Genomic DNA, 23,393 nt, shown 5'->3' on the forward strand with positions numbered 1-23,393 from the left:
ATAGAGAGAAAAACTTAAATTTCCTATAATTAGATCTTCTAAACATAACAAATGATAAGGTGAAATAAATGTATAGAAAACAATGTTAATGCATGAATCAGAATTAAAAATTAAAAATCCCCACGTTTTCATCCATTAAATAATATTTAAGTACTTGAAAATTTTGTTTTAAATTGTCAAGTTGCAAATATTTAGTGAGGGAGATTGAATTATGAGTTATTAAGTAATAAAATGAATGTAAAATTTTTCAACCATTGAATTGAAGATTAAAATACTAAATTATTTAATTGTAAAGTTAGTAAATTATGGTTAAAAAACAGGATATCTTTTAAATTAATTAAGGTGGTGTATGGAATTTTATTTTTAGTAAAATAAAAATATCAAATTAATAAAGCATAAATCAAATAAAAATATAGTTTTATTCAAATCTACATTTCAAAGAAAACAAACATACAAATATTCTTATAATGTTTTTTAGTTTATTTTAAATTTATAAGTATACTAAAATTATCAAAATGACAAATTTAAACTAATTTAAAATTCAATTAATAATAGTAAGTATTTGGATGCATTTATGAACGTCTCAAATTCTAATATTTATTTGAGAAGTAAATGTGTTATAAAGGTAGGTGAGATGTGGAAATAAAGTTCATTAATGGGTCAAAGATTTTGTAAGCACCAAAGGTCGACACGTGGCATTCCATGAAAGTAAGGCTTTTGATTTGTGTGTTCTATGTCTCGTTTAAGGGTACGGTGGTGTAAGGTTAGCAAAACCCTCCGTTACCACAGTAACGTTCCTCTAGATGAACGCTTTAACGCCGTTCATTTATTCCATCTTCGCGCCACGAAAATTTCCAGAAGAGAGAGAGAGAGAGAGAAAGAGAAGGAGAGACCGAAGAAAACGATCTGTTAGCGAAGATCAAGTTTTCATTTGAGGATCCTCCATTTTCGTTGAGAAAATCCCCAAATCTCGCAGACCTTCTCCCACCCGCTAATGGCGGAGAGGAGCATTATGCTCCACATTCTCGAGCCTAGAAGGTAATATTGAAATTAAAAATGAAGCGAGTGCGTTACTTCTAGAGGGTTTAATTTATTTCCATTTCATGCACTGCCTATACGTGTCCTCGATTGCTGAAGTTTCGTACAATCCAAGTTTGACGAATTCTAGGTCTTACCGTCTTAGATTTTATTGTTTCTTCTGTGTCAATGACATTGTTGGTTAAGATGGATTAGGATTGGTGTGTGTGTGTGTTTTGGTTCGAATTTATTGGTTCTTCAGTTGGAAGTAGTTACTAGTGACGTTAGATTCAGTGAGAATGTACATTGTTGAGTAAAAGCTAGTGTTAGGGATGCACTGAGGAATGGAATAGAATGATTCTGAATCCGGCGTGATGCATCCTATAGCTATGGGTAGTGGAACTGCAAGTTTTTTTGAAGTATGTTGTTGTCCTTGTTGAGCAAGCGCTTATTGGATGTAGATTCCAGGTGGGTTAGTATATTGGGTAGGATTTTGCTTATGATCCTTCAAACTAGCATTTTATAAATATTTTCCCAATTCAATTTCAGTGAAGATTATTTTTTCTATTTTTCTTCTTTGAAAAACATTGTCTGTATTCCTTGAGATTTGAACCGGGTGTATAATTTACATTTGCTCGCTTGTTGGGTGTTTGTCGTAATCAACGAAATTTTTATGGGAGCAGGGATGCCTATGGATTTGCTCTGAGACCTCAACACACGCATAGATATAGAGAGTATGCTAACATTTACAAGGTATTATTTCAACATTTTGGTTCTTTCCTTCGATCTTTTGGTTAAGAGGCATATGTTAGAATTATTCTTATGAATAATTAGTTTCTGACAGAATTTTTTATCGATGAAATTGAGCTTGAGGATGCAGTAATAGACAGCTAGCTAAATCTATGTTTTGTTTTGGTCTGGGAGACTCCAGCATGTGCTACAGAAAGCTATATATGTATTTATAGCTATGTATAGACACTGGTGGTGATCACATAAGCTCAGGAAGTTCTCCAATATTTTTATCTAAGCTTGCAGTTTTAACTTTTAATATTCATGATATCAGGAAGAAGAAGAGGAAAGGTGCTATAAGTGGAAGAACTTTCTTGATCAAGTAGCTACATCATTTCAAGTGTGTCCTCTTGAGGAGGCAAATACAAATATACTGCAGGCTGAAACTAGCGAGCATAAAGAAGAAATCAGATCGAGGAGGAGTAGCACAGGGGATGACTCAACTGGCTCAAACTCTGAATCTGTTGACACAACGGATAGTAGTCCTACAAAACTATTAGAGTACCCAATTGAAATACAAAAACGTGTTGTCGAGACTTGGTGTCAAATTAGGCCATCTCTAAATGCCATTGAGATTATGATGAGCTCTCGTGTTAAAAAGAAGATTATGAAAGATGAAAAGACAATTAATGGTGGAGATCATCTTCCACCACTCGAGGAGGCAGAAACTTTGGATGGAACATCTGTGGCAAATTCTGAAGAGGATGAAGCTTGCATTAGTGGATCACTTACTCGTAGTACATCTGCTACTGGGGCAGAAAGTAGGATGGGTGAATGCATGTCTAACAGTGTGAAGCCCTCCAAGAGGGATGGCGTTGTGGCCGAACGAGTTTCACATGATCAGTTGTTTACATGGCAAGAAGAATTAGAATGCCTTGTTCGTGGGGGGTTGCCAAAAGATCTGAGGGGAGAGGTAAAGTTGAAAATTTGAATCATCTCAAGCTCCTTTCTTAGGATGCTTTTTGTAACTCTAATAATACCTTACAGGTGTGGCAAGCCTTTGTAGGTGTAAAGACCCGTCGAATTGAGAAATATTACCAAGATTTGTTGGATCAAGAAACTAATTGTAGTGCAGATAATGAGAACAATATTCCATCTGGTGTACCGATAAAATTGAAAAAGCAGATTGAGAAGGTCATTAGATGCGCGCCTTGGACTTTATCATTCAATCTTTTTAATTTGTAGGTGCTACTTCTTTTTCCTTGTTTTGCATTTTGTCAAAGACAGTGCTGTAATTCTTGTCTTTTTGCTTACAGGATATACCACGAACATTTCCTGGTCATCCTGCCCTGGATGAGAATGGTAGAGACTCCTTGAGGCGTTTACTTTTAGCATATGCTCTGCACAATCCTTCTGTTGGTTACTGTCAGGTAATTTCTGTGTTACAAGTTCTACTTAGCAAGCAAAGAAAAGCTTAGCATACTGATCTTCATCAATGTACATTTAAGAAATAAAATTGAAGATATCTACAAGATATGACTAGCCTTTGTAAGTGTTACCATTAAGCTTTTGGTAACACATGGTGATCCTTGAACAAGATAGAAAACTCGAGCAATAAACCCAAAAATGTCTGAAACAATTTGTATTTTGTTGAAGTTATATATTGTTCGAACCAATTTCAGTGTTTTAGATGTTTGTTTGCTTTATTCATTTTTAATTGCTGTATATATTGAGAAGTTTATTCTATAATCTGTATTTCTTACATGCAATTTGTGATTAATTTTTTTACCTAATATTTTCTACTTGCCAAAATGATGCAGGCAATGAATTTCTTTGCAGGCTTGTTGCTACTCCTGATGCCTGAGGAGAATGCCTTTTGGTAACTGATGCCGTAAACTTTCTTTTCGCATTACTTTTTAAATTATTTCCTCTGAATTAATTCTCTTTTATCTGTTTGAGTGTACTTGTTTAAGGTGTTTCAGATGCAGAATCTTTTCTTCTGTGTTATGACTTTTTTTATTTATTTTTGTTAGCTAGACTCCGTTCTTAATCAACTGATGGAAATTGATGCTGTTTAAATATAAATTCAATATTATATTTGTTTTTACGTAGAACTTCCAAATAATGCCCCAAGAGAAGTTTCAACCAAAGGCACATGTTCTTTGTTTGATTTTAGGAGGCTACTAGAATTGATTGTCTATGGCCCTCTAAGATCATCTCTTCACTTACATGCTAATGTTAGGTGCCTAAAGATATTAGGGTGAACTGATTACAAAAAATTTCCAGGACTTTGGTTGGAATAATAGATGACTATTTTGATGGATATTACACCGAGGAAATGATAGAATCACAGGTATTGCTTAGGAATTTATAATCTTTTCATTACTTTGTGTCTATAAGCAGCTTTGAAGTCTTTAGGCTTCAGTTAGTTGTGTATGTGTGATTATCAGCTATCCTTTTATTTTTCTCAATATTGTTTCTCTTGTCAGGTGGATCAGCTTGTTTTTGAGGAATTGATGCGTGAAAGATTTCCTAAATTGGGTCATACCTTTGATCTTTTTTCACATCTTTCATATCTCTTTGGCATGTATTTTCACTATGAGACGTATGGATCAATTGCTCATTTGTTTATGCTTCTGGTGCAGTTAAACATTTGGATTACTTGGGAGTGCAAGTGGCATGGTTCTCAGGTCCTTGGTTCCTTTCCATATTTGTGAATATGCTTCCGTGGGAGAGTGGTGGGTTTCTCTTACTATTGTTTTCCAGATTGGTGTTTATTTTCTATTAATATTTAGATTCTAGGTTGATCCTATGATTTCATGGTTCTGCGTAACTTATGTTCGTTGTGTGGATCTTGTGACAGTACTCCGAGTTTGGGATGTGCTTCTGTTTGAAGGCAACAGGGTCATGCTGTTTCGGACAGCACTTGCACTGATGGAATTATATGGTACTTTGGTATTGTAAAAGCGTGTTGGCTGCAATTTTTATCAGTTCATAGATGCATGAAAAGAGGGTGTAGCATAATACTTCTATCATATTTCTCTTTCTTTAGGTCCTGCACTAGTTACTACAAAAGATGCAGGGGACGCCATCACTCTGTTACAATCCCTTGCTGGTTCCACATTTGATAGTAGCCAGCTTGTTTTAACAGCTTGCATGGGCTTTCTGACTGTAACTGAAGTAAGACTAGTAGAGTTGAGAGAAAAGCTCCGGCCATCTGTGCTAGCTGTAATTGAAGAAAGAACAAAGAAGGGTCGGGTTTGGAAGGATTCCAAAGGGCTAGCTTCCAAGCTTTATAGCTTCAAGCATGATCCTGGATCACCTGCAGAGAAGAAAAAGAAAGCTGCAGGAGCTGATGCAGGACCCTGTACCCCTAATCTTGATGACTTCCTTAGTGGATTAGCCGGTGATTCAGAAACAGAGTCGCTCCCAGACCTTCAAGAACAAGTAACTATCTTTCTCATGGGTAATTTGGTGTCACCAAATATTTGTTCGCCAATATTTATTTGAAGCTTTCTTCATTCTGAAGGTCAATGACACAACAAAAAGGATGTGTCCTTCAATAAATAACTTGGTTGTGATTGTTAGTGATTGGCATGCAAGCTGCACTTGAGGAGAATCTCATCCCTTATAGTTTTAGAATGTGGATCCTGTAAAGGAACATTTGTAGGAACTACTAGAGTTTTTATTATTTATCATTGTCATGATATTTATTTCACAAGGACTTGTCAAGTTAAAATGTTACCCTTTGATCTTTGGTGCATCTCTTTTCCATGTAGGATTTATATTTATCTGGAGGTTCTGCTTCAAGTTTCTATGTTACTGTAGGTGTATTTTTCAATTTGAAAGGCCTTCTTTAATTTTTCCCCTTATAACCATAAAGCAGGAAGATCATCATCATTTATTCTATTTAGTTCACCCGAGTGTGATTTCCAATAGCAATACTTATAAAATGGTACTTGATATTTAAGGGTTTCCCTTGTTTGAGTTTATTTTAATATAAGCGGCTTTTGTGCAGGTAGTATGGTTGAAGGTTGAGTTGTGCAGGTTGCTGGAGGAGAAAAGATCTGCGGTTCTGAGGTTAATACTATATTTTATTGGGCTTGGCTTTTCTTCTTATCTGATCATTTATATTGGTTACTGGGTGATTGCCACAGACTCCATCAATGATGGACTGACCAATGTTGGAGTGACGATATTCACTTTAGGAAAAAATTTGTAAAGAAAAAGATTCAATGATTTTGATTTCTTGGCAGTTTGAACCACCTACTATTATTGAGTTCCAGTCATGTTTATTCGCCTCCTACTCATTATATCTTATCAACACGACTACTACATTATTGCTTCCTTGAGGGCTTTTCAAGATTTTTTTTCCTTCTTTAATGTGAATTGCATGGTGTATGACTTATGGGCAAAAACAAGCCTGCTTCTTCAGCTGAACTAACTCTTCGTGTGATTGTTTAAAGAAGATGGTTCTTGAAACTTTTGTTTCTTTTTTATAATTTTTTCCAGAGCTGAGGAGCTAGAAACGGCACTCATGGAAATGGTCACCCAAGATAATCGACGTCTATTAAGTGCCAGGGTACAATCTCTTGTTTGTGAGGAAAGCTTCCTAATGCTTGTTGTTGTCGTGGTTGCATTTTGAAAACTACAATTCAAGATGAGCCAACTCTAGTTACAATGAAAAAGAAAACCTGAGGCATCTCGTGTCTAAATTTTAAATATAGCCATTTTTTCTTGCTGCAAAATAAAATTGGAGTCACAAATATTAAGTAAAAATTCAAACCTAAGTTGCATCTCTTCTGAATATACTGCATTTTTAATTTGCAATGTCCTACATCCCCTGGGGCATGAAATCAGTGGTTTTTTCATTAGAACTACGCAAAAAGTGTTTTCTCCTGCACCCGTACTTATAATCTTTTAGGTACAGATAACATAAGTGGAGACTTGGTTTGTCGAAGTGTGAGTACTGGACTTGCTTCCAAAACTCTACGTTAGGTTTCTTGTCCACAGTAACGATTTTGCTTATTTTCTCCAGGTTGAACAACTGGAGATAGAGGTTGCTGAGCTAAAGAAAACTCTAGCAGAGAAGAAAGAACAAGAAGTTGCAATGCTTCAGGTGTGTTTAGCTGACATGACATCATAGTCACATTCTGATAGGGTAGCCTGATCCTAAATCAATAATTAACTGAGTCTTAAGTTTTGAACCACCAGTTGAATTGCTTGCTTCCATATATAATTGTTATCGATTGTTCTACATTGTAGTTGTTGATGCGTGTTGAACAAGAGCAAAGAGTAACCGAGGAAGCTAGAATAAATGCTGAGCAAGACGTAGCAGCTCAGAAATATGCTGTTCATATGCTTCAGGTTTGGCGTTTATTCAGGTTACTTTTGGATCTCTGATATTACTTTGCTGGAGTCTGATATATGAAGCACAAACTTCAATTTTTTTGGTACCCTAGATTGCTTGAGTTAGTTTAAAGGATTTTTGTTTAAAAAATAAACATTTAGTTGATGAATGAAATAAAGGGATAAACCTAACACCAAGAGGTATTTATACTAAAAAGTCTCCGATTAGTGCATATGTATGATAAGGATGAAGTATATGCTACTGGTTTCTGCTGATTGTTATCTAGGTACTACAAGATAGAAACAAATCCTAGCCTGCATAAATTCTGAAGCTCTTCCAACCGTCACCATGATCATGTTGATTTTCTCCCTCTGTGATTATCTGTTCTCTATTATTCAAGTACAGGATAAATATGAGAAAGCAATGGCTTCACTTGCTGAGATGGAGAAGAGGGTGGTGATGGCCGAATCCATGTTGGAAGCTACATTACAATATGAATCTGGTCAAGTTAAAGCAACGTCATCTCCTCGGTATAAAAGATATTTAAAAGAATATTTGATTTTCTATGCATTAGATTGATTCTTGATTGGACTTTTTTCAAATATTACAAAATAAATTTAAATATTTACAAATATAGCAAAAATATCACTCTATCTGCAGTAGATTTCAAGCACCACTGTCTACAACAAATAGATTATGATATTTTATTAAACAGTTTTGTCATTTAAAACAATTTCCCTTCTTAGCTCTTAAAACAAAATTTAATGTTTTCTTGATGGTGTATGAAGAATTTATAAATGCCAGGAATGTTTCGTTTTGCGATGAATTTCATTTTCATGAGGGTTTCCTGCTCTTTAGGTCACGTAATCAAGGATCAGCACAGGAAAATCAAAGAAAGATTAGTTTGCTGCCATTTGCATTGGGCTGGCGAGATCGAAACAAGGTATTATTTTAGTTTAACCACTTTCCAGAAACAAGAATTATCAATCGGTCGCAATTACAAACACGTTACCTCATATACTCGAAAGCATAAAGAATGAACTAACCGACAAATGCTGTCTACTAGTAGTATTTGATTAATTGATCTGTTTTGAATTATTAATGTGCTAGTAGACATATATCTCTTTTACCCATGTCTCTTAGGAAGCAGATTGCGCAGCAAAAAACTCTTGTGCTTTTTTGTTCATTACAACTCATTCTTCTCTAATTATGAATTACAATGTACTTGGCAGGGTAAATCGACCGAGGAACCTTCTGAATAGAAGATGATGAACAGCAATTAAAGGTTAGTTTCCAAGCCATGAAACTCATATACAGTTGTGGTAACCGAACAACACGCATTTACATCGCTTTCAATCTTTTCCTTCTAAGAAGCTCTGTCTAAATTGCGTTGGCTAAACCTCTTGACAAAGCTATATTTATTTTAATTTTTGTATTTTGTCAAACAACTTACATCCGATGTGTATATCTCAACTAAGAGGTCATCAAAAATTCAAACCACTTGTTGTTACTGATTACTGTGACATTTTAAAAAAACTGAAGCAAACTCGGGTTTGTTGATTTTTTCTTTTCCAGCTTGAATTTCTGTTCTCAAATGGGTCGACGGACATAGCCTAGAGGATCTTTCTTTTTTATTTCTTCACATTGAGAAGAAGGGAAAGGTTTTTTTCTTTCTTTAGGTGAAGAACCAAATTTCAGAGTGAAGTTCAACAACACACAATGAGGCGTTCAGGTAGTTTAAAGTTAAAATATGGTGTGTTCTTTTTCTTTCTTTCTTTCTTTTTTTTTTTCATTTTTGTTTCCTTCAGGTGAGGATTATTTAATGTAATGATGTAAATTATTTTACTTTCAAATTATATGTTTTCTATTAATGGTTGATGAACAAATTATACTTACGTGAAGAAGTGTACTTTCTCTATCTATACAGGAAAACCCAGTAAAAGAATATTGGATTCAAATTCAACCTTAAAAATCCCATTAACCTCCGTCAATCCAAGTACAACTACTACTTTTACTTCTATTATCACTCACTACTCTCACTTTTCTCTTCTGACTTTTGTGAAAATTGCTTTTTTCTAACCGCTTTTGTTTTGATTTCTATGCCTTAGTCAGCTCAAGTTTTATTTATTTCGGATTTTAAAATGTTTTATTTTATTTTATTTTATTTGCAAATTGTGAATTTTATTTCTTTGGTTTCTTGATTTCCAAATTCGTTTTTGATTCTTCGGTGATAGATGATCCTTTAAGTACTCTTAAAGAATTAAATGGCTTATAGTTAAGATTCTTCCGTGATAGATGATCCTTTAAGTAGTACTCTTAAATAATTAAATTGCTTGTAGTTAAAGGGGATTGTCAAAATTAATAAATATAACATGTAGCAAAATTTTAGATTTTAGTAATAATAGACATTCATAAACACTTATATATACTTCAATAAATGATATTTAATAAAATCTAAAATTTTGTTAGTAGGTAAACATTTTAGTTTATTTTATTATATTTAAATAGGTTATTTTCTCTAATTTTCTCACTTTTAAATCTATTTACAATTTTCCCATTCTAATTAATTTAAAGTTAAAAAGGTCAAATATCTAATATAAGCCCAAGAATAAAAGTGTAAAACATGAAATCAAAACTATAGTTTTTTTTCCGTAGTTGTTTATATATTTAATTTTGCTCATATATTTAATTTAAAGATGATTATTGGTTTCTATGGGTCTTTTTCGGGCTTTGCTTTAAAATGTCTGCCTATACTGACATTTTTTGTTCAAATTGATTTACATTTTTAGAATTGTTTTAAAAAAATCCTGTTCTTTGGCTTTTATTTCTTTTCTTTCCACGGCCTTTTTTATTATTTAAAGTTACTGTCATAAAGTCATGTTTTAATAGGCAACAATAAATTCAATGAAAAACTAAAATATCATTGAAATGTTATACGCACTATTTTAGTTTCTAAAATTATCAAATAATGTTTTGATATATTAAACAAAAACAAACAAACATATTATTTAAGACATGACTTTGAAACGAACAAACCCTCTTTACTAGTGAAAAGTGGTAATCCGAAATTCATTTTATGGAATGAATTCTATTGTGGTTATTATTTTTTTAAAAGGGAATGAATGCTCTCTATTGTTATTGTTTTGTTGTTGTCATTATTATTATTTCTTAAAGAGAATGAGTACTGTTTCTTCTACATCAATGTGTTTATCCTAAAAATGATAACTCATAGATCTTCACGCCTTAGATACAAACGACACCCCTGAGTTAACATATAAATCCAAAATTCCTCTTTTTTCCTCTTCTCGGAAACTAAATCCATAGCTTTTTTTTCTTTTCTTCTCTTTTTGATAATAATTCCAAAGTATTCGTAGAAAGAAAGGCTTTGCCGAAAATAATTAGCTATGCCTACAACTTGAATTTTAGGTCTATGAAATATGACTTATTTATACCTTTAATTTAATGAATGATTGACTTTATTAATTAAATAAACTCTTTTGCGATTAAGTGAAGAGAGGGAACGTACCTCAGTCTTTGGTTTGATTTTCTCTATACCTTATTGCACTAAAAAACAAAACATGGAGATAGGAAGAGCATATACCACATTTCAATATAAAATAACAAACCATTGAAACCAACCCAATATGTAAAATTTTGTTTTAGTTTCACACTTCACTTTTACAGATCTCTCATACCTGAATACACAAAAGAACTCTTCAATTAAAGAGGAGAAAAAAAAAAGCACAAAAGTAACCGGTCGCGATGCCTATAACTTAGAAAACCTCAGTCCATTTTTCAAGTAATTATACCTAACTAATATCAAAGGGAATAACATATATATAACAATCATCATACAAAAACCAAGTGTGTGTATATATATACCCTATCTCTATATTCTATAAACAAATGCAAAATGGAGCAGAGAAATGCACCTGATTTGATGATGTTCGTGTAAATATTCGAGCAGGCACCATCCAGTGCATTCAATCAAGCTTTTGAATCACCTTTGGTACTCCTCGTAGTATATCCAACTGTATGGCTGGAAAAGGTGTGATGGAGTGAAGACAAGCATCATTATAGTCGTTTAGTTGGATTCCTGTCGTATCTTCTACCTCCATTAAGTTTCCTATCAGAATCTCGGTTGGCTCTTGGAGGAGTATAGGCAGATCCAGGGGAGTCGTTGGGTAAAATAATACCAGGGTCGTATCTTTGAGAAGCAAGATAAGATAAAGCTGTGACGACATCGGCTATCACAGGTCGCATATTTGGCTGCTCTTGAACACACATTGCTGCAATTGCAAGAGCTTGATATAAACCCCTTGAAGGGTATTGGCCTCTAAGCATTGGATCGGCCATTTGCGCAAATCTCAGACGGTCTTTAAACAATGGTCTTGCCTGCAATAAAAGAATTTGTATAATAAATATAAAATATATTTTCAGTTTTACGGTTTGCGTTACTAATCTACTAGAAGATAAGCTTCAACAACAAACTAATATTTACTACATACTGAGAAACATTTGTAATGGTGCTATAAGATTAGGGTCCTAATCAGTATGAATGATAAGTCATAAACATATAGATATAATTCCTAATGATATAGTCTATGTAATTTGCTTTGTTATACTTCATTATATTTAGGTTCTTGTACTTTTGCAAATGTTCCTGATACTATAGTTAAATTATAAGGAAAGACTAATGTTATGTACCATAAAAACTAACATGTCATTAATTTTCTTGTCATATTGTCATCTTCATAGAAGTACGTGACTTGAACGGACGAAAATGATAAAAGTATTAAAAGATTGTCAAACACAACCTATTTATACCTTTTACTTTCTAAGACAACTTTTTCCAGATATATGACAGATGATAAATGGTTTCTACCTATTGAGTTATATAAAAACGAAAAACGGTGAGTCTTAGAATTATCAGATCTTTTAAAGCCAAAAAGTGATGTAGAGATGAGTAAACATGAGATCTCTTACCCATGAAACCAGATTTTGCTCCCCTGCAGCTTTTGAATCATCAATTGCTTTCCTGCCTGTTATGATTTCTAGAAGAACAACGCCAAAGCTATAAACATCTGACTTGAGAGTTAACTGACCAGTCATTGCATATTCGGGAGCACAATATCCGTAAGTACCCATAACTCTGGTAGATACATGTGTATTATCCCCAACGGGCCCAAGTTTAGCTAATCCAAAATCAGACAGCTTGGGATGATAACCTTTGTCAAGCAGAATGTTGGAACTTTTTAAATCTCGATAAATAACTGGCGGGCTAGCTTTGTCGTGCAAGTATTCCAATCCTCGAGCTGCCCCAGCAGCTATTCTCATTCTTGTATTCCAATCTATAAATTTTGTACCAGGTGAAATGTCTGCAGAAAAAGAATAACAAGAGTAAGCTAAGGAATTTTTCTATGCAGTTAAAGTATAGAGAGTATGTAGAAATTTCTATACCATGTAAATGGTCATCTAAAGATCCTAGAGGCATATATTCATATATCAGAAGCCTTTGATCTCCATCAGCACAATAACCAATCAGGTTAACTAGATTTGGGTGATGAAGTAGGCTTAACATCAACACTTCAACGAGAAATTCTCTGTTCCCTTGCAACCCATTGCGATCGAGTTGTTTGATTGCCACAACCTACAATGAATGAAAAAAGTGATTTTAAGACGTACGTCCAACTTCAGTTTGAAGTACCACAAACTAAAAGGATTCGATATTTGGTAACCAAAATTTGTATGTACGCTTGATAATTATAGAACTAATCTTCTTTTTCTCCCCTAAAACAAGACCAACCTGATTGATGCTTTCCAACTTTCCTTTGTAAACTCTACCAAAACCTCCTTCTCCTAAAAGACAGTCTGCCCTAAAATTCCTGGTAGCAGCTGCCAACTCCCGGAAGGAAAATATCTGTGCCTTGATAGGTTCAGATCCTCCACCTTTGGAGGTTTCACTGAAGGAGGAAATTGTCTTTAGTTTCCCTACAAAATGAAAAACAGATCACACAAGAAAACTCCAAAAAACAAATGAGAAACAGAATCAAGGAAACTCAAGGACATGATGAACTCCAGATTAACAAATAGATAAGCATCTCGCTGCCTGACTCAATTAGTAAGTATGTCAGGATCCGATTGTGTATTCTGGATCAATCCGATATAGTTCTTTCTAGCTATATTCAAACCGTCAGTCTTGAAATCGCCATTGTACCGAAGAAGTTTATCATACAGCTTCAATGCAGAGCAAAATTCAAAGTAGATTTCGAAAACCAGATAGCTGATTGATGTACAGCCTAACTGGATCGTTAAAACGATTAATAAAAGGACGTCTATCAGCCAAAAATCGCTCAATGCAAATCAGACGTCCAACGATTCGCACTAAACATGAACCTGGTTTAGTTATAACTCTAGAGGATTGCAGTTCGTTTGAACTCAAAGAACGAACTACCTACATCGATAAACAAAAAATTCTACGGAAACTAAAGTCAAAGAAAGAAATCGAAAACTCAACCGAATCCATCGGAACGAAGTGAATTGAAAAAACAAACAGCGAAGAAACAGATACAATGAAAGAAATAACAGAGTTAGTGATAGACGTTACCGTTGATCAGATCAACTCGAGTGTTCTGAGATTCCAACTTGTTCAATTTCTTGGACTTGAGTTTCCTGTTTGAATTTCCAGAACAAGGAATCCAAATCATGCTGAATACAATCTCCTTTTCTCGCAGTGTTTGATGAACTTCAACAGCAGCATCAAATCAAAAAGAGGAAGTAAACAGATTGGAAAAACAAAAAAAGTATATATAAATCTTTTGAAAAAATAAATTGTGGAAATCGAAAACGAATTTAAAAGGCAGCAGTTTCTTTAGAAAGCTCCGCAGAACTTGAAAATCACAAATGGCCTTCAGCTGTCTCCTTGAAATGTTTACTTTGTCTTTTCCCGTTTACTTTCTCTCTCTCTCTCTTTCTCTCCTCAATATATTTCTTCCAAAAATTACTCTTACTTTCCCTCGAAAATTAAAATATTAAATTTTCCATTTTTATAAAATATATTTTTTTTGTTATCAAAATTTAAGTATAATTATAAGAGAAAATTCATTTTTAAATCCATAGTTACAAATATTATAATCAGTAATTTTGCTATTAATTATATAATTATCCTTTTTTTTAATGTCTCTTTTTAATCGAGAAATTTTATGAAGTGCGTTTGACAATATCAAACATTATCTAAGTTATCGTAGTTGCATATCCATAATTTAAATCTCAAACGCTCTCAAGTATTATAAATATATATTTTAGTTTTGGATTTTAAAAACACGATGATATTTTTCTTATAATTTAAATTTAATGTCATAGTTATATTTCAACTTTCCTTTCTACCCATTTTCCCAAGTAAGAAATTTAGTTATAGATTGAAATTCGAACATAAAAAATAAATTTAGTGATGGACTCATTTTCGATTGGGCCTTTCTTATTTTGCTGGGCCCGTTTTGCACTTTGTTGGGCTGACCTGCATCAACCGACGTGTCGTACGGGTCATTTCCATTTTGTTGGAGTAGTTGAGATCACGTTGGATTAAAATATTGTTTAGAACCTTCCTTTGATAACCTACGTGGCATCTATTTATTTGTTTCTTTAAAATATCATACTTCCTAGCGTTGAATTAGTCTTTTACACTATGCAAAACAAAGTCTTAAATTTTTATTGTTATTCCAATTTGTTAAATAATTACAGGTAATTGTCAAAATATTTTTAACATATATCAAAATTTCATATTATATCCAGACATTATATAAGTGTAAGACTTAAACATAATTTAAATTTTTGTTACAGTTACTAAATATTTTAATTTATTTTGTTACTTTGAGAAATAATCCTTGTTTTTATACAAATAAATTTATTGATGTATGAATATATTTTTAATTTTTCTTAGTGAAAATAATGATTGTTATTGAATTTTTTTTAAAAAAACATAATTAGACTACATGAATTAAAATAGAATCTTTTAGAAACAGAATTATGTTTTAATATATTTTCTTTTTCTTTTTTGAAACAAACGTGACACGTACTTCAATATGAGGGGATGTCAAAAATATCTTATTGAAGAACCAAAGAAAGTTGGGGAAAAACATGTGGACGGGAATATTAAAGTATAAATTTGTGAAATGGAATTTGTTTTGAGTTTTCGTTAGTGACAACATTTTAAATATTCAATATTGATTATTTTTAATTTCATTATTCAAGAATACGCGTGAAGATTAGATTAGACAATTTTCTTGTTAAAAAATGTAATTTGACATGATTCAAAGGAAGATGAGTTCTTCCTTCAAATCAAGATTCCCCGGAAAGGAATTTTTGTTTTTTTCTTCTTTCTCTCTTTATTGAATCATTCAACCTATAGGAGAGAGCAGAACATGATGAACTTGTATTATTTTGTTTGATTTTAATGGACCTATGAGATGATAAATATTCAAAATTCCAATAGCTGGCCAACAAGACAAGTTTGATGTCAGCAATAACTTAGTTGACTTTTTTTTATTTTTTTTTATGAGAAAGGACATATGTAGCATATAAGTATATGTATAAAAAGCTCAGACAGAAACTTCTTTGCTTCAGAAAAGTATAGTGAGTTCTATAATTAAAAGGAGAGAAGGAAAAAAAAAACAAAGCTATTATGTTGGCTTGATGTCTATAAGATGTAACAAACTCAATGAAAATGCTTGAAACTTTACTCAAAACTTTTGTATGAGTATCACAATGGACAGAATGTATTATTGATTAGGAACAAAATATGAAAAAGTGGAAGTTGAAAGACTTGGAAGCATAAAAACTAAAAGCAGCACAATGAAGAGCAGTCCAAAGGAACTGCCTGTTGAAGACGAAACGACATGCCGATGCTACGTTGAACCAAGGCTCTTGAATGTCTCCATTCCACACGCTGGCTTTGGTCTGCTCTCCACAAGGGAGCTGCTCTACATTCATTTGCTTCTATTTTTTGGTTTATTCCATTTCAGGAGCTACAGAAATTGAAGTTCCAAGTGAAATACCATGATTATGTTTTCCTTCATAAGTTGTGATGAAGGAATCCGGATCCTCAGATGCTCGTTCGACATATTTGCGTGCTTTGCATTTGAGGCCAGTACATCTATAGTAACTTCTGCAAGGTGAAAGCTTAAGTGAGATCAACCTGGAAAAAATATATAAGCAACCAAAAAAATTCAACAGCAGAACTCGTGGGTGATATACAAAATTCAAGCCACAAGGTTGGTGAGATGCTCATTCTGTTATTAAATTGAATGGGGTTAGTTCTTTTGACTGGCAACTTTCAATGGGGAGTTCTGTTATTAATAAAATCTAGAATTTGTAGAGACAAGAAAAGAAAGATCAGAAGGGTCTCTTTTGCAACTAAGCATTAAACGATGCATCCAATAATATTAGGCAACTTGGTAAGGGTGATGGAAAAAAAACCAAAATGAAATCGAGTTAGAACAAATCAATGCAAATTTTTAACTCCATACCGTGGGTATAGATTACCCTTCACAACTTTCTGCCCATATTTTCTCCAGCGAACGCCTTTTCCAGAAATCTCGATACCAGTGGAATCTTGAGCCATTGCATGGTGCTCATTAACACCTTCAATTAATGTCTCACCTTCATTTGTTGGATTTTTTCCACCCCTAGAAATTGAACATATAAAAGATTTGTTTATTTAAGATGCAAAGCTCTTCTTAAACCATAGGAGCAGAAAGTCAGAGTCAAATTTAGTATAAAATGACCATAGTTGAAAATTGAAATAGCTTTTTCTTACCTTCTTTTACTTCGCAATTTATCATCCATGGACTGGAGTCCTTTGCTTCCTTCTTCACATTCTACACTTAGACCGCATGAATTATTATCGGAGATTCCACATCTAGCATTGACTTCTTGATTTGAAAACGGGTCAAAGGGTATTGTAACTCTGTCTTGACAAGTTTTTTCGATGTGATTCTCAATCCTACTTTCACAACCTTCTATCCGCCCATTGAGGTAATTGAACCATAGCTCCGGATTTGTATCTTGTGTAGTTCCATTTGATATTGACCCTTCCCTTTGTGTCCCGGATGAGTTTTGCTTTAGAGGTTGAGGCTTTGGGTGGTTGTGCTCACCTTTGTAAACAATTTCAGCAACCTTCCCATCCAATGATCTCTCAACCTTCTTTTTGACAGGACAACTTGGATGTGTGCACTTGTAATAACTCCGTGGATACTCACTTCCTTTTACTTGCTTTTGCCCATATTTCCGCCAATTATATCCGTCATAAGAAGGCTGAGCACCACTAATTTGAGGACGAAGCAATGTTGGATCTTTTTTGCTATAACTTAAAGTCACCCTTGAGCTTCCAATAGATTGACTGTTTTCAACAGTGGATGTGATGTTTTGAGGAAGATCTGATGTCGGCGCAGATTGAAAGTTGTCATTATCTTGATTTGGACATTGAATACAGAGATTTGAGGTCAGTGCAGATTGGAAATTGCCATCATCTTGATTCGGACATTGAATACAGACCTCAACTGGTGGAGGTGGTAAACAGTTTTGCAAATTGGTGTTCCCCTGGTTAAAAGATAATCCAGCAAAGTCAGTAGACTTTCAAGTGCTCAAACCTTCTATTCTTTCATTAAATACCATTAGAGACAATCAAACAGATAATCTGAACCAAACTCAATATCCTAGCATCTTTGACAGAGTACGTACAACGGAATAGAAGTACATGTATAAACAGTTCTAATTATGAAGCCACTTGCCATGAGTGACAGCTGAGAGACAGTCCTTTTTGATACATGCTTCGCCAAAGGTTTGAATAAAACAGTGGTTTTGATCTCTGATACAGCGAGAGTATCAGATGAACTATGAGAGTTCGTTCCAGGGATCGTTTCTGATATTTTTCCCTGAAAATGTTGAATGTCACATCATGAAGTGAGATTTTTTTAAACAAAAATGAGAACTGTAGAAGTAAAATATCACAGGAATAAATCACCCGGATGATGGACCAGGATTATCCTTACCTTAAACCTCACTGTCTTTGGTCTAATGGCAGCAACCCTGGTTTCGGATGACATATTCGGTGGAGAAGTATCGAATGCACACGTAAGAATATCAGAGAACGACTTGAAACTGGAACATGTTGGCCTTGAAGCTACTGGTCTGGCAATAACAACTCTCTCTGTTGCTTTATTGTCCATTATGTGCAAGAACGCAGAAATGGTACACCTATAAATATTCAAGAAACCTTTGATGACCAAATAATTGTTTCTGGGAATGTTGTATCCAATAGCATTCGGAATTACGAGCTTGAAAGATCCCAGGAAAGAATCATGGCTGGATTCTTAAGCAATGCTTTTCTACATTGTTTGTCATCAAAGAGATTGCATACCTATAATACACGAGAAATGTAATTTTAGTGTAGTGTGAAGAAGGGTTGATCGTTAAAAACAAATGAAAGTGGGTCTGCGCTATTTGTGAAGTTCGTCAAGCATTACAAAACATCCCAGCACTTTGGATTATACAAAGCATAACAAAGCCTAAAAAATATGTTTTTTTGTATAAGATGACAAATAATTGAAGAAGATGTGAAAAGTTATTGTCCCAGTGAACTAGATCACCACACAAGAAGTATCCAATTATAATCTTCCAAACATCTATCGCTGCATCATATATTGAAACTAGAGCACAAACACCAATAGGACAATCCACATTATGATGTTGATCATTTCTAGTCTAAGTCCATATACATTCATTATTAATTAATATCCAAATAGTCTCATAACTTCAAATTTTCCACCTCTACCCAATGTAGGATTATTGTGACACCCCTAGCAAACATGTTGCTTGTAATGCAAAATAATTCATAAAGCAGCTAATCGATTTCAATCAAGTAAGCTTATGATGCTTATTATCTTCATCCAACTAAAAGTAATGCAGAGAGTTTGATAATTGCTTCAGATTGGATTCTTTTCATTGAAGAAGATCACAGCCCACCAGTCAAATAATAAACACTTGCTGAAAGCGTCCTGGCCTGAAAGAATAGTTCAAAAAGCTCCCAACAAAGGACATCTCAATACTTGAAACAATTTGCCAAATATATCAATATAATGAATATCACAGTAACAGCTGTCCCTTAAACACTCTAATGAATTACATTATCTGAAATACACAATCAATAACCATTAAAATAACAGAAAAATCCAGACACCCAAAACATAAAGCTCTATAATCATACTAAAAGAAATGCATCAAACCCCACTTCAAAATGACTCATCAAAATCTAAAAGTCCAACTCCAACTCCAACCAATTAAAATAATTAAAACATTCAAACTTCAGAAAGGAGAAAAACAGGGGACAGACAAACCAAATTGCTTCAATCCCATCCATGGATTCTCGATTCTTCACTTCCAATGGGATTATTTCAAACTGGGTTTTCACTAACAGATTAATCGAAAACACAGAACATGAGAAGAAACCCCATTTGCTCAAAGGATCACTCAAGTGTAAGCGAAGATCAAAAAGACAAAGAACAGAAAGCCGAGACGAGTAAAGGACAAAAGGGTGGTGGCCATTTTCACCGTTAGAGAAGAAGAGATTGAAGGTATAGGAGACTATTGGGGGGTTTTAGTTAGTTGGAGGTGGGGACGAAGATGAAGAGAAGCGTCTCGCCAATCCCGCCAACTGAAATTCTACAGAGAAGAATGGTAGTTGAATTGGGAGATGCACGTGCTGTAGCGGAAGGGATAGGGAGTCTGAAGAATGAATGATGAAATTTTTAGTTAAGTGGAGCTTCCAGGTTTACATGGCTTTGTGTAAGAATCTGCACATTATTTATTTCAATAATACCCAGATGGGAGAAAAGTACTTTTCAGTAATAAAGTTGTGGTTAAATTGGGTTAAATCTCATTTTGAAATTTTCTTTCCACTTTTGAATTGCTTCAAATTTACTTTTTATACTTTCACATCTTTAATTCTACCTCTGTTTTTTTTTTCTCTCTTTTGAAATATTTTATTTTGGTCTTCTTTGTTTAAGTTTAGTTTAATATAATGGTGTTTTCAATCCATTTTAAATTCAGTCACTTTTAATTAATTTTCGTTAAAATTATTAGTTTCTATTGAAATTAGTTAAATTTTAATTATTATAATTTTCATTAAAAAAAATACATTATTTGAATATGTTTCGAAAAGTTAGATTTTATGGCCAGTTGATTACCAAATATTTATGAAGTGAATAACTGAATTTAAATATTATAATTGATAGTAATGAAGAAAAATTAACATTTGAAAAATATTTGCGGTGTAAATAGTTTATTATCATTATTATTGTTGAAAATCCTTAATTAAAAGTATGTTTTGTTCCATTCTCTAAACTTAAATATATCTGTGTGTGTGTGTGTTTTATATACTTAAACTTAATGTGTGTTTTAATCTTACAAAATGATAATTTTAGTCATTACTTACATAAGAAAATCCACTTTTTTTAATGTTTTGGTATACATACTCGAAATTATGTGATTGCTGTATTATAATTAAATTACATATGAGGACCAAGTTAACTGGTTTTAAATTTTAAATAATATATTTTAAAACTAAAAATAAACCTTTTAAAAATTTAAAATCAAACAAAAGCAAATTTTAGAGACTAAAATTAACCTTTTAAAAGTTAATTAAAAGAATAGAATAAACTTGAAGCTATTTTTTAAGCAATAAACTTGAATTCGGGAATATCATATAATTTATAATTTAAATATTAAAAAAGAATACTCTTCATCTCTAGACTTAAATGAAAATAAAAACTGGCACTCATATTTGATAGAATGTTTCACAAGAAGGATTTAATTGTTATAAGTTTTAAATTATGAAGACTAGAAAGCAAATCATAACATGCATTGGCTAGTGCAAGGAAATGCATCTTCCCATAGAAAGCAAGCAAAACAGAAAGCACAGATTCCATTGAATTTCCATACAAATTTACAGACCTTTCTACAATCATTCACATCGTTAGGAGAAGAAGAAGAATATAAGAAGAAAGTTCAACACAGCAACAAAAATCACTTATTAATTGGTGCAAGAATGGTGTAGACCAACAAGAATGTGATAATTACAATTGCACCTGCTAGAGTAAATCTTGGACTAGTCCACAGCATCAGGTTTGATCTCTCTGTTCTTTTTATGGGATCTACTTCTTCAGACAATGGATATTCTGACCTTCGCGGATTCCAGCTTACATATTTGTTGGGAGAGAAATCAGAGAACATCGTCTTTTTTCCTCGCTTTTTGAACTTGGACCATGCCTTGTCCCAGTCTGTTGAGAGCTTATCACCTGATTCACATCATTGGTAATTCAAACAATAACTGTTAGCCTTAATGCTAAATATAAACCTGATCCTACATCATTTGATACTGAAAATTTTCAAGTAATCAGCTTACAAAATAGAAGCACTTGAGTTACTCTCATTGGTGTCCTAATCCAAGGGCTTGTGATGTTCAAACATACCCTTCAAGTCTTGAATTCAATTTTCTAAGTTGATAACTTAACATAATTTAAAATTCATGCTCTCTTGAAAACTTAGAGAGAACAAAGAAGCCAAAAACTCTTTAACAATTTTTTTTTAAAAAAAGGACTCAAAGTTACAAACTAGGTATAAACCAACTTAAACTAAGGGCAACCAAACCTCTACATATATTCACAGTAATATAATGTTGTCCACTTTGAACAATGGAACTCACCCTTATTCCATCAATTTTTTTTTTTTTCTAGCCAACATCAACAAGGGATTTTATCTGCGATACTAACCACACTAAGGGGAAAGTATTCTTATTTTATTTCAGGAGTTAAACTCCAATTAGTACATATGATTACACACTACTATAAATAACAAGTTACCCACTTAGGTAAATAGCTAACAGACTAACAATTGGTAGATGAATCCTAGACTCTCTTGAGAATCTAGTGCTTCAAAACCGAGCTGGTCATACTAAAAATAATACCTGATTTTATCTTTCTTTAGGAACCATAAATCTTGCTTGAGATGCTAGGACTGGAACATGTAACTCTTAAGGGCCGTTTGTACCCCAACTTCAATTGGACAGAGCAGACTATTATAGGCTCATTCAGTACTTGAACCTCCCATTATAATAGTTTGTGTTTTCAACTATTATAACTCGCAATTAACTATAAAAATACTATTTGAAAATAGTTTGCACCTCAAACACAAGTTATTATAACCCACTAGCCTCCTTCACTATATTAATCAACTCAGTGGCCCAAATGCCTCCTTAATCATTGAGTAAGCAAGTGTCCAAAATGAAGAGGACAGAAGAAATCCTGTTGTGCATCGTGCTAAGTTATATTAAGAAGAATCAGCAGCTTCTCTAAAGTTAGAGCAGGCAAATTGAAAGCAACATGGCTTTATCTGAGCGATCAAGAGCATTATCAAGCTAAAGCATATTTAACCCAATGAAAATCAATTTGATCAAAAGCATTATCATATTTTTCTTCGTTCCAGAGATGGGAACCTATTCTTTTTTCGATGCCCGTAGTCAAGACATTAAGAAGAAAAATTTTCTTCAGTTTTTTATACGCCAAATGAGTTTTCCCTGTAATTTGGACGCATTTATCCTTTTGTCGACAAGAGATAAGTTAAAGACCTTCATCGGCAACTAACTAGTACTTAAAAACAGATGAAATGAAGTCCTAAGCCTAATTTTAGACAATACAGAAATCTAGATCTCAGCACCAAAATGTAACTCCGTTCTAAATACATCCGATCAGACTCAAAATGGCGGGAAAATAACGAAAAACATTTTTCAGTACTAATCTACTTTGAGCGTCTAAGCCATTTTGAGTAGTTACTTAGAACAAAGTACCATTTGATTCTTGCCTCTCTCCCTCACAGCTCAAACTAAAATCCAAAGAAGCTAGAGAGGTCATCAACAAAGCAGAACTTAAAATCTGCAAAAGAGAGAAAAGGATACTGATGCCATACGTGTCTGATCGTCATTATCGTCATCTTTTCGAGGATCTTTAGGCCTTCTCCCCGAACACAGAGGAATCACCGGCGAAGAAGAAGACGATGACGATAAGGACGAAGGTGATTTCTGTTTATTTCTTGAGAAAAAGCTACGAGGTGCGATTATGGTTCCGACTAGCATCGCGGCAAAGATCCCAATTCCAGATTGAAACCAAGAATTCGTTCCCTGGTCTGCATCCACTGATTCACTTCACTGGCCACCCATCAGTTCATACCTTCAGATATTCGTATCTGA

General features: G+C 33.6%; 4 protein-coding genes across 8 annotated transcripts; 1 reads left to right on the plus strand and 3 right to left on the minus strand.

Moving 5' to 3' along the window:
• The first annotated feature begins 816 nt into the window (after positions 1–816).
• On the plus strand, positions 817–9,087 carry LOC101210751 (TBC1 domain family member 8B). 3 transcript variants are annotated; one of them, XM_031882422.1, is made up of 21 exons: positions 819–1,038; positions 1,701–1,770; positions 2,081–2,719; positions 2,794–2,940; positions 3,063–3,176; positions 3,567–3,625; positions 4,033–4,099; positions 4,236–4,287; positions 4,392–4,484; positions 4,610–4,693; positions 4,799–5,193; positions 5,526–5,570; positions 5,765–5,826; positions 6,259–6,328; positions 6,785–6,865; positions 7,012–7,113; positions 7,502–7,626; positions 7,955–8,039; positions 8,329–8,381; positions 8,672–8,828; positions 9,024–9,087. In XM_031882422.1, exons 1-19 carry the CDS (start codon positions 995–997, stop codon positions 8,356–8,358), a joined length of 2,364 nt encoding a protein of 787 aa, XP_031738282.1. In that variant the 5' UTR covers positions 819–994; the 3' UTR covers positions 8,359–8,381; positions 8,672–8,828; positions 9,024–9,087. The 3 variants fall into 3 exon arrangements, with proteins under 3 accessions (XP_031738283.1, XP_031738282.1, XP_011651928.1); XM_011653626.2 differs by lacking the exon at positions 5,526–5,570 and having other exon boundaries at positions 820–1,038; XM_031882423.1 differs by lacking the exons at positions 8,329–8,381; positions 8,672–8,828; positions 9,024–9,087 and having other exon boundaries at positions 817–1,038; positions 7,012–7,130; positions 7,955–7,971.
• A 1,512-nt stretch (positions 9,088–10,599) lies between these two features.
• Positions 10,600–14,072, minus strand: LOC101211491 (probable serine/threonine-protein kinase PBL7). 2 transcript variants are annotated; one of them, XR_004215179.1, is made up of 6 exons: positions 13,704–13,891; positions 12,903–13,087; positions 12,557–12,746; positions 12,083–12,474; positions 11,029–11,491; positions 10,600–10,791 (listed from the first exon to the last, which is right to left on the minus strand). XR_004215179.1 is itself a non-coding variant. In XM_004137749.3 (5 exons), the coding sequence occupies exons 1-5, from the start codon at positions 13,801–13,803 to the stop codon at positions 11,171–11,173; spliced, it is 1,188 nt and encodes a 395-aa protein (XP_004137797.1). In that variant the 5' UTR covers positions 13,804–14,072; the 3' UTR covers positions 10,678–11,170. The 2 variants fall into 2 exon arrangements, 1 of the variants encoding a protein (XP_004137797.1); XM_004137749.3 differs by having other exon boundaries at positions 10,678–11,491; positions 13,704–14,072.
• Positions 14,073–15,761: 1,689 nt separating this feature from the next.
• WRKY24 (WRKY transcription factor 44-like) lies at positions 15,762–19,932 on the minus strand. 2 transcript variants are annotated; one of them, XM_011651924.2, is made up of 6 exons: positions 19,489–19,932; positions 18,145–18,512; positions 17,884–18,027; positions 16,911–17,692; positions 16,621–16,779; positions 15,762–16,259 (listed from the first exon to the last, which is right to left on the minus strand). In XM_011651924.2, the coding sequence occupies exons 2-6, from the start codon at positions 18,319–18,321 to the stop codon at positions 16,103–16,105; spliced, it is 1,419 nt and encodes a 472-aa protein (XP_011650226.1). In that variant the 5' UTR covers positions 18,322–18,512; positions 19,489–19,932; the 3' UTR covers positions 15,762–16,102. The 2 variants fall into 2 exon arrangements, with proteins under 2 accessions (XP_011650226.1, NP_001267637.1); NM_001280708.1 differs by lacking the exon at positions 19,489–19,932 and having other exon boundaries at positions 16,103–16,259; positions 18,145–18,321.
• A 1,089-nt stretch (positions 19,933–21,021) lies between these two features.
• Positions 21,022–23,393, minus strand: LOC101211971. The gene is made up of 2 exons (XM_004137751.3): positions 23,114–23,393; positions 21,022–21,447 (listed from the first exon to the last, which is right to left on the minus strand). Exons 1-2 carry the CDS (start codon positions 23,277–23,279, stop codon positions 21,176–21,178), a joined length of 438 nt encoding a protein of 145 aa, XP_004137799.1. The 5' UTR covers positions 23,280–23,393; the 3' UTR covers positions 21,022–21,175.

The sequence above is a fragment of the Cucumis sativus genome, chromosome 3, assembly GCF_000004075.3.
Source record: "Cucumis sativus cultivar 9930 chromosome 3, Cucumber_9930_V3, whole genome shotgun sequence".
Lineage (NCBI taxonomy): Eukaryota > Viridiplantae > Streptophyta > Magnoliopsida > Cucurbitales > Cucurbitaceae > Cucumis > Cucumis sativus.

Coding starts and splice junctions, on each gene's coding strand:
- WRKY24 (XM_011651924.2), bottom strand. CDS start 18,321: ATGGACAATAAAGCAACAGAGAGAGTTGTTATTGCCAGACCAGTAGCT. Junction 18,028..18,144: donor CAAAGACAGTGAGGTTTAAG/GTAAGGATAATC, acceptor CAACATTTTCAG/GGAAAAATATCAGAAACGAT. Junction 17,693..17,883: donor TCTCTCAGCTGTCACTCATG/GCAAGTGGCTTC, acceptor TCTTTTAACCAG/GGGAACACCAATTTGCAAAA.
- LOC101211971 (XM_004137751.3), bottom strand. CDS start 23,279: ATGCTAGTCGGAACCATAATCGCACCTCGTAGCTTTTTCTCAAGAAAT. Junction 21,448..23,113: donor CGATAATGACGATCAGACAC/GTATGGCATCAG, acceptor GATGTGAATCAG/GTGATAAGCTCTCAACAGAC.
- LOC101210751 (XM_031882422.1), top strand. CDS start 995: ATGGCGGAGAGGAGCATTATGCTCCACATTCTCGAGCCTAGAAG. Junction 1,039..1,700: donor CACATTCTCGAGCCTAGAAG/GTAATATTGAAA, acceptor TTATGGGAGCAG/GGATGCCTATGGATTTGCTC. Junction 7,627..7,954: donor AAAGCAACGTCATCTCCTCG/GTATAAAAGATA, acceptor CCTGCTCTTTAG/GTCACGTAATCAAGGATCAG.
- LOC101211491 (XM_004137749.3), bottom strand. CDS start 13,803: ATGATTTGGATTCCTTGTTCTGGAAATTCAAACAGGAAACTCAAGTCC. Junction 12,747..12,902: donor AGTTGGAAAGCATCAATCAG/GTTGGTCTTGTT, acceptor CATTCATTGTAG/GTTGTGGCAATCAAACAACT. Junction 12,475..12,556: donor TTTAGATGACCATTTACATG/GTATAGAAATTT, acceptor CTTTTTCTGCAG/ACATTTCACCTGGTACAAAA.